Below are 10,107 nucleotides of genomic sequence, written 5' to 3' on the forward strand. Positions count from 1 at the left end.
CGAACACTGCCAAGACAGCAGGCCAGGTCCCGCGTCACCACGGGCCAGTGGACGCTGAGACCGGACGCCGCAAACAACAGCGTTCTGAAGCCCCCCCTTAACCCGATGCCATATTTCCGTGTTAACCACATCATGCTTGTGCCCCACGAAGACCCCCCTCTATCGACCCCTTGCTGCGGTTTCTGCCAATACCCTCCCCCACCCCCCCAGGCTGTGCTCTCAATCCCCAGTTCGTGGCCGTCACGTCCCATCCCATGAACGTACTCGAAAGGCAAACGTCGGACACTTACTAATCGTTGAGATAAACATGACGCAGAATCCCGCAAACATTGGAATTGGATACCCGATTCTGCAAAACAAAAGCGCGAGGAAAATCCGGTGGCCGCCTCGTGTTTTTCTAGGGCTTTTTACTGAGTCTCTCCTGCTTGCCCTTTGGGATCAGGCAGATGAGTGTTTGGTCAACTGTTTCAAAAATTCATATGGTTGGTTCTTCCTACGTGACCTTTTCGTGTTTGACCTTCTTAGAATGTGAATACATTTATGCACTGCCACTCTGAACAGAAATCTCTCTGGGATAAACTGTTAACACAGTACTAGCAAGTGACCTGGACTACGTCCAAAATATGTGGCCCCTGTTTCCGTATGTGGCCCGTTTCTGTTATTTTTATTATTTCTTTAATTATAGTCTTTGCTAGAGCTTTGCTGAAAGGACAACTGCAATCAAATGACTCTAGTAAAAGGTCATCAGGTGCCTCGGCTGCAACCACACCCCATCCAAGAGGCATGAGGCAGCCAGATGATTTTTCGAATCCGTCTTCATGTGGACCCTGCTGAGGCCAGCCTGGAAAGACAGGCCTTGTTTTCTGTGCAAAAATCCCACAGACCATCATCTGTACAGGGCTCTTCCACCAGGAGGACAGGCATGGGGGATGACCTTGGCTTTCTGTATCTCACCCCGGGCTGGACATCTGGCCCTGCCACTTAATCCTAGCAAGCCTCCGGTCAGAGAGCCTCCCACTGCCCACCTCTCGGCACCGGGACAAGTGTAAAATGAGACATGGATGTAACACTGTTGCCGTGAGACCTGGGACGCAGAAGGTACTTTGGAAATTTCCTTTCCTCCCTCATTCTGTTCCTTCTTTCCTCTCAGCTTCTGCCTATTAAGCAGACAGCTCGGTCCCTGCCACGTGGAAGGGGCAGGAGGGCGAAGGCGGCTTCCTGGTCTCCCTGCCCCAACCGGGGGGGCCACCGCCGGCTGAGTCACCGCTCTCTGGAAAGTCTGCATCAACTGGAACAGCCCTGAGCATTTCCAGGCCCCGTGTCCCTCTGGCCTTGGTTCCTCCGGATCCTGGAAGTGAGCACCAAAACCCTGAGCTCTTCTATCCCAGGCTTGAATGAAAAATCAAAATGACAACACCTTCATTTAATGGTTACGCCCAATTCTCCAAGCACTTGGGCCAGTCAGCCGACCACCTCCCCATTTCACAGATAAGGAAACTGAGGCAAAAGTGACTTGTCGCACATCCTAAGGCTAATTTCAAGAGGAACCATTCCATCCAGTCCAGGACTTTTCCTTGCAAACCCTACCACCTCTTCTGGCAGCCAAAAGGAACACGTGGCTTTAAATACAGCCTTTCCAGTCTCTGTCCTGGTCATACTCCTTTTTCTTTTTAACTGCTTCCTGTGCATTCAGGAACCACAGAGTATCTCAAAATCATGAAAGATTCCCAGACAGCCCCCCTCCCACACACCCGCACAGATTCCCCTACTGTGACCTGAGATGAACTTGTAATGCATCAAGCAGGGCTCAAGGTCACCCAGGAGAGATACTGGGGCTCTGAACTGCCATTTAGGTGGCCATGAAATGGCAGCTTTTCTTATCTCAACTAGTCCAGAGCTGACTGCCCTGTGCTCTTTATTCACATGGGCGAAAGAAACTCAGTCACAACGCCAGGTCCTACACAGCACTGCTGGATGATGAATAAGGAAACTTCCAGGAGGCTCAGAGAGGAGAACCCGCAGGCAGTTTCTTTTTCTCAGCAACTACTGCACGTCTAGGGGAATAACAGACATATGGCAATACCTGCAGCTGCCCTGCAATAAGCTGAGGCCCCTTACCCCTTTCCATCTACTCCCTGGAAAACCACACAGGTGTCAAAGCGGCAGGAATACCAGTGATACTTAGGCCCGGTCTGGAGCCTGGGCCCCTGGCCCAGAGCACCTGGCAGGACACAGCTGGGTGGGCCCCTTCTAACCAGAAGGCCCCAGCACTTCCTGAGACTGTTGGTTGGGGACTAGCAGGCAGTGTCACCTGTGATCCTCACAGCAGTCCCATGAGGCAGCTGGCATTATTCCTATTTTTCAGATAACCACGTTGAGGCTCAGGGAATTTAAGTAACTTGCCCCAAATTCAGGACAGGGAGCACACCTGCAGTGTCTAAGGTGTGCCAGGTCCTGCTGGCACACACTTCGGTCACAGGAGCACAGGTTTGCATGGGTTGAGTGGAACGGGAGGTCCGCGGTTTCATTTAAAACAAGCGGCTCTATACCAACGGGGCTCTGTGCTCATGGAGGATTCCTTTTACCCAGCCCAGGTGCTGTTTCCTTTAAAAACACCACAGCTACTGTTTTTTTTTTTTGTTTGTTTGTCTGTTTGAATTTCTTTGGGATTTTAATAAAGTATGGGATAACCAAATGGCAAATTTGGAAAGACACCCCAAAGCTGGCCAGTGCAAACCCTCCTCTTGGATGAGAAAGCGAGGTTCAGAGACGGAGTGGCTCCCCCAGTCACAGAGCAAGCCAGCCAAGCGCCCGGGTACCACGGGGCTCACGCCGCTTCCTGCTCAGTACCAGGCACGTGTGCCCTGCATCTCCGACACCAGCAAAGCCGCCGACAGGCCTGGCCCGTGGAAGGTGCCGGGCAGGCTCTTCCCCTGGCGCTCGGCCTGAACGCAAAGGCAGCAGCTCCTGAACTTCCACCTTCGCCCTCGTCTGGCCCCCTGAGCACCCGCCTCGGGAAGAGGTCACCTCAGGCCCCAGGACCACTGTGGGATGGGCAGATCTCCAGCGCCCTTTCCCCTGCCCCACGATGTTTCCTAAATGGACGGAATCTCAACTGCCATTAGTCATAAACATCTGAGTCAGCCTCTTGTCTCAAGTCCCTGTCATCTCAATTAAAGTAGTGCTGAGCAGAGCCAGACCTGATGTGGCAAACGTTCGACCCGATATCCCATTATCATCCCCGGTGAGTCATCCCAGCCCACGGTCATTCCCCACAGAGCATCAGGGAGCCATCAAGCCAATGGCAATAACACGAAAAACCACAGACCGAATCCCTAGAAAAAAAGGCAAAGCAGTGAAAGTTATGGTCCTTACACACGCCTACAGATCAGTGGAGAAACCTCATGTCCCTAAATCATCGCTGACAATCAACGCTTTTTCTCTAACTGTACTAACTAGTTTATCTCTGCCACCGAGAATACGTGAGCTCCATTCTCAGGCTTACTGAGGTCTTGGCTCCCTCTGTCGAAGTGTCAAAAACAAAGACACAGAACAGGATACAAACTATCGCCAGAAGAGATAAGAGATGACGTCTCCCTTTTCAATGATCCCAACACGCTTCTAAAAGGTAAGTGAACGTCAGGAAATGGGAGGGTATTTTAAATTTGTAGGATACGCTAGAAAGTTCATTGTCAATCATTTTGCAAACAAAACCAGGGGTAGCCTGTGGGTCTGTCTTTTTCAGCTATTAGATGTGCAGGGCGTTTCGTGAGCCCTGGATTCCTTACTCTCCTGGGTGTGCCCCGTCACCTGACACACAGCTCACGTGGGGGCTCTGCCCCCATGAAGAATGTCCAGAGCATGGCCAGCTTCTCCTGATTTCAGAGGCAAAGTCTCCGTCACACCATCCTACCAATGCTGGGGACAGAACAGCTGGTTTTCCTGTCTACCGCGAAGCTGAAAAGGTCACTGCTTATTCCTACAGAGCCCACTTCAGACCAACTGGCTGAAGCTGGAGAAGAAAAAAAAAATAACCACAGTAGATTTCGTAGCGATTTCATGCCCTGTGGCTTCCTCCTTGTCATTCGGATGTTAGCTACGATTTGTGAGGAAAAATAACTGGCTTTCAAATATACTAGGTAACTATGGAAATAAATTAAGCCACTGTCACTGGCTTGACAGAAAGCAGACCACTGAGACAAAGAGCTGAAGCAGAAAGCCACGGAACTGCCCCGGCACACGGAATTAACCCTTTCCCTAGTCGCCCATTCTGTTCGGCATGTCTTTTGGTTCTAAAGATGCAACTACATAAGCCTCGGGCTAAGCGAGTGAAGACCACGATGCCACGTCCTTAACTGGACTTGTGGACGGAGACATGTAAAGGTGTCTTCACGTTGTGTGCCTGCCTGGAACATTCCTTTTATGTGTGTGAAAGTCTGAAATGCACTTGCTGGGCCAAACGATAACAGATGTTGCTAGTATGATTCCTTCTCTACCCCCTTTTACACACGATGCAATCAAAAAATGAATAAACTGGAATGATAAAGTCAGTCGTGCAAGCCTCAAAGACCGAAGTCAAGGCAACCAAGGTACCCGCAGGCTTTGGAGTGTTACTGGATAAGTGATCACCACACGTGCCAAAAACCAAAGGTCCTTTGCTCCCTATCCGGTCACGTATTTTTGAAAAATACAGTACTGGAAGAGTAAGTGAAAGAGGAATTACTTGTACCATATAAGTGGCCAGATGAACACTTACGTGCTCTCCAAGAACCGTAATTTTTTACTTTCAGGAACTGGCATTTAAAACAAAAGCCTGCTTCTTGAATCACTCACCCACGAAAACTAATCACGAGGCAACATCATGACCATGAACGTGGGGTTCTGGGTTTTAAAATGGGAGATCAGGTTGTCACCTGCGTTCAGTGATATGAGGTATCTCATTACAGAGAGGGTCCCACTTACATTAACAGGCTTTGCAAACCAGTGGCTCCAAGCAGCCTGTCTGTAGGTGGCTCCCCCCACATCCTTGGGGATGCGGGAGGCCTTCCTTTTCCCCACTGTCAGAAGAACTGCAGAGATGCTGGGAAGCTGGACCAGCTCACATCAGGGGCTGGAAACATCATTTTTAGGGCTAAGGAGGTAAGGAAGGGTCCTTGTCCCAAAAACTGGGCTGATTTTTTCTAAACTCCCTGCGCATTAATTAAAAATAACAACGACTCACCGTTTGGGCTTTTACTAGTTCAACCTGGTACAACCAGAGTAGATGAAAGGCAGACTGATGTTGACCTGCATTATTGATTTTCAGTGGGCAAACATACGAACTGTATAACAGTAAGCAGGTGGAAAGAACAGAAACGGAAGAAGACATCCAGACAGTGTCTTAACGCTGCCACGGGCAAATGCCGTCTCCCCCCAAAACAACAAACTCTTTTGCCTATAAAATCCTAGGACTGACCCAAAAGCCTTTGCTAAAATCCCTTCAAGCTCCGATGCTCCATGTTCTTAACTACTCTTTGATCAGAAACATATTAACCAACTATTGTTAAATGCTGTTTGAAACACACTTGTTTGTAACACTGAAAACATGAGTTATGGGTAAGGTTTTCAACCACTCTTTGATCAAAAACAGATTAACCAACTGTCAAATGCTTTTTTAAACACACTCGTTTACGACACTGGAAACGTGAATCACACATCTTGCTGGTAACTGAGGATGCGACTGGCACAAATTACATCAAAGACAACTTGCAAGAGCTGAGAAGGGAAGACCCTATAAAGGAAACTAACGTATTTATCACTTGTCTGGGCAGAGCCATGGCGTGTCCAGAAATGCTGCAAAGTCCCCAGGTTTACGTCCACCGGGCTTGGAAAATAACAGATAAATTACAAATCATGGTCATTTGGGGAGGGACAGAGTTCACTGGATTGTTCTATGTCAATACTAAAAACTATTTACATTTCCACATTACAAGGCAGCACTAAAAGATCAAGTAGATTTTATTTTTTAATTTGCTGGGTAGCTGGGGGGATCACTGAGGGTTTAAAATTTTGCTCTAGATAAACTCAAAAGTGGATTACCCACCATAAGAATAAACTAAATTTCACAGGTCACAAACCAAAGTTAGGTTTCTCTTAGAAGGCAATTTTTTTTCAGAGCCTTAAATATGAGCCTTGGTGGCTGCAATGTCAAAGCTTTTGGAGTATTTAATAGAGGAAAAGTCTAATTCGGTATAAACAAGCTTCTTCCTCATGGAATAAACAACGCATTAAAAACAAGAATGGGATTTTTTTAAACGCTTTTCATTTGTCATTTGCATTTGGAAGATTGGAATACTCACATCACTTCAGCTGAGTTTCGAAGCATTACATTATACAGCTACTAACATCCACGCCCAAGTGGCTGGCAAGGCATTATTATAATAATGTCCTCAATTTTCCCATATAGCATTTGAGCTGTTTGCTTTCTCAGAATACAAAACCCTGAGCTGTTCTCTGTAATTACACCAGATGCAGTTTAAGAAGTGTTCTTATTCCTGAAACAAGAAATAACACCACCCTGCAACTACTGAGGACTAGTGGGTTTTCCTCCTAAAGAGCAGAGAAGCCCCCGAATGCCACCTTGCTAATGGTGCTCCCTGGTGGGCTCACAGTCAGGCTGCTATCGCTGGGTTAATTTGCTTAGTGTGTTTTATGTGGCAGCTTCATAACATTGCTCCACACACACTGGATGGATGGACGTGGCTTAGGACTGTTCAGACTGACTCGATGGCACTACTCAATCCAGAAAAACAAATTACAAAAGTTTGAAATGTACTTCCGTCCGACTGGTCACGTCGGTACGTTACTAGCAACCTCCAGATGTCTGAGGGCAGCTGGTGCTGCAGAAAGACAGATCTCCGTACCCTCTCTGAGCCCCTGCCACACCCTCTGCTTCCCGCCAGGCCTCATCTCTCTGATTCCCACGGCCCAGAGCCGGCCCCACTTTGAGAACCAGGCTTGGTTTAAAGCTCTGGCGTTGCCATCTTGAAATGCTTAATATTTGAACAAAGGGCCCTGCTGGTCCTGCCCTCTCCCCTCCCTAGGCCAAAGCCTGGGTGCAGGGCAGACCCACTTACAACGGGGGTTGGCTCACTGACTTTTAAACTTGGCTTTGGAACGTCTGGTGCCTTCCAAGCAGCCCCGCAACAAAACTCCACTCATTTCCAGGCTGGCACCCAGGCTCGCCACCCGGTCCCCTTCCTGCCCTGCTCAGTTCACTCCGCTCTCCTCCTGTGCTCTTTATTATTATGTTTTTAATTTTTACTTTTCAATTCCAGTTGACATTCGATATTATTTTACATGTTTCCGATGAACAGCGCAGCGGTTAGACCTTTGTGTAATTCACCGCGTCCCTGTGTTCCCTCTTCCATCTCTAGGCTTCGTCTCTGCTTGTGCTTCTCGGCCTGGTTCACAGGTCGGACTCTGGGCACTGCCTCCTCTGCCGGTGTCTGCATTTCTCATTTGGGGCTATACTGCTTACCTGCTCCCTCTCCTTGCAGCTACTGCCCCCTCCCCTCTACTGCAAGGTTCGTCCTTTGCTTTGAGCCTCCAAGTACCAGGCAGAGCTGAGCTACCTCGGCTGTAGAAGAACAAATACTCACCGGAAGGCCACCGGTTCACAATAGAAATGTGAACAATAATTCAAAATAATAGGGGTCCAACAAAATCCAGAACATCCACGTTGACATAAAGCTAGTTTAGCTTAGTCAGGCATTATTAGCTCGTTTTAATTACCCAGAAAACAGCCTCGATCCTCTTCCCTGTGTGCACGTGGACACAGCTCAGTAACTGGCAGGGGAAGACCTGTTACACTGCCCGTGACCTTGGTGCCAGCTCAGACTTTCATCTCCATCACAGGATGACTGATCTTTTCTCCCATTCCCCACCCCGCGCTAGAGGAATCGCCTTGGCTTTCTAGAAACGAGTGCCTGACCAGAGGTGGAAGAGAAGAGAAAGCTGCAGAGCACAGAGGATCCGATTACGAAATCCAGCATTTAGACGAAAGTTCTCCCTCTCGGGCCTCTTTATGCTGGCGTCGTGTTTTCTTATGTGTCAAATGCGAAGCCCCAACAAATGGGAAATGGTAATTATGGACAGAAACACAAGAGGAAGGGATTGGATTTTTTCCTCAGCTCACCTTCCACTGGTTCCCGGATTCTGATAAAGGAATGAGAAAATCCTGGAAGAAATGAGCTTGGAACACTAGAAATCCAAAAGTCTTTGACCAAAATAACATAACCTACCTGTTAGTCAACAGTCCTATGAATGGGTTGGTGAGGAGCTGGACGGTGGCTTTGGAGGCAAACAACAGGCCGACTTGCACATTTTCATTCAGGAGGTCTTTGTCTTCACTGGGACAGTCGGAAGGGACAGTGGATGTGTTAGTCACCATGTGCTGTGTGGTGGCCTTAGGCAGCAGCCCTGCCTGAAGGTCTCCGGTGTTATTCCGAGTGGCCATGGTGGAGTTGTCATAATAGGAGAAGATGCTCTGGAAGCTGCCTGAGCTGGAGGCCGTGAGCGCTGGCTTCACCGTCTGGATTTCTGTTGCGTTTTTCTCGTGCTTAATGCTATACAGGTAACTTGGGATGATGGGGACTAGGGACAAGAACGGGAAGATGGTGATTGCACTGACACCCTCCCTGGGACAAACGCCAGGAAAACTGCAGTCAGGTCCAATGCCAAATAAGACCCAAAGAGGTGCTGTGTGTTCCCCAGGGATGGGACCCCTGCACACGGACACGGGAACAATCTCTCACTGCTTCGCTCCACAGAGAGGACGAAGCCCCACGAGGCTGAGGCAGTGCCACCTGCTCTCAGGGCCAGTGGCTGTGCTGGACTGACCAGTCTGAGAGAAGCCCGTCCTTGTAGGGGGGAGGGGGACTCTCATTACAGGGTTTTTTCACAGGACTCTGATCATCTTTGACATGAAAACCTACCTGATGCCCTGAGAACTATCTCCAAAGAACCTGCGTACGGAGATTCGGGAAATAACTCACCCCTGAGAGTCTGAATAAAAAATCGTTTTTGTATTCATTAAAAATTAGAATATCTTTAAGGAAAACCATGCCAAATACTTCGCTGTTAAAGGGGTTCATTAAGAGACCTAGGTTTCAATTAGTTTTTCAAAAATCCATCATAGGAAAAAAGCTAAAACCAACACCGTTCAAATTGCTTTGAAATGGTCCTGAAATGTTTCCACCCCGACTCATTCATTGATACAGTATATTGAAATGGCACTTCCTTTTTGGGAGGGTCTTTGGGAGGGCCTTTAAATGTTACACCAAATCATTTACCCTGCATAATTATTATTATAACATTACTTTGAACGCTGGGAATTACTAGTCTTTAATAGACGTCTTTTTCATTTCGGTGACAGTGAGCAGAGGGAAGCAAGAAATTATCAAGAGGAAACACAAGTTCTGGGTTTTATCAGATATCACATTTTTGACCTGACCACCAGGAAAACGAAGCCGCAAACGCAGCTCCAGCGAGCCCACCAAGCACGCCAGTCTTGGAGGATGTTATTTTTGCTAAGCGTGTTCTGCAACTTTCCCAGCCCGCACGGAGATCCGGGACGGCGCTCGGGTAAGTGGGGCGCCCAGGGAAGCGGTGCGGGAGGAGGGCCGGTCCCTACGTACCCACGACGGTGAGCAGCATGTTGTCCAGCAGCAGCGCGAGGAACACGATGAACAGAATGAGTTTCCGGGAGTGTCGGCTCTCCGGCAGCCAGCGGAGCAGTGCCAGCTCGCTCAGGGCCATCTTGGGGCTCCGCTGCGGGCGCGGGGGGACGTGAGGGGCCTTCGCGGGCCGGGGGTTCCCCCCACCCCCAAGAGCTCAGAGTTCCCGGGCCGCAAAAGGGGCGGTGCGGGCGAGTCTCCCGCATCCCATCTTCGGCTCACCTGCGGCGCGTGCGTCCTCGCCCGCACCTGTGCTCCTGGTTAATCACTCCCACGAGCGCCGTCGCAGCCCGCACCTGGGACCCGTGGGGTGCCGTCCCGCCCTGGGTCAACCCGCAAGGGTCCCACTGCTACCACTGCGCGCGCAGAAGGCTCCGCGGGCCCCCGCGCA

At 49.4% G+C, this 10,107-nt stretch overlaps 1 protein-coding gene across 1 annotated transcript in view; it reads right to left on the minus strand.

Annotated features, from left to right (window-relative positions):
• SLC18A2 (solute carrier family 18 member A2) overlaps window positions 1-9,798 on the minus strand; it is a 29,454-nt gene extending 19,656 nt beyond the window's left edge. Inside the window, exons 1-4 of the mRNA XM_006920830.2 lie at window positions 9,678-9,798; window positions 8,283-8,634; window positions 265-349; window positions 1-6 (exon numbers count right to left, since the gene is read on the minus strand). The exon at window positions 1-6 is cut by the window's left edge and continues 82 nt beyond it. Of these exons, the coding sequence (XP_006920892.1) occupies window positions 1-6; window positions 265-349; window positions 8,283-8,634; window positions 9,678-9,798 (564 nt within the window). The remainder of the gene's footprint in view (window positions 7-264; window positions 350-8,282; window positions 8,635-9,677) is intronic.
• Between the last annotated feature and the right edge of the window lie 309 nt (window positions 9,799-10,107).

This window comes from Pteropus alecto, unplaced genomic scaffold (genome assembly GCF_000325575.1).
Source record: "Pteropus alecto unplaced genomic scaffold, ASM32557v1 scaffold177, whole genome shotgun sequence".
Taxonomy (NCBI): Eukaryota; Metazoa; Chordata; class Mammalia; order Chiroptera; family Pteropodidae; genus Pteropus; species Pteropus alecto.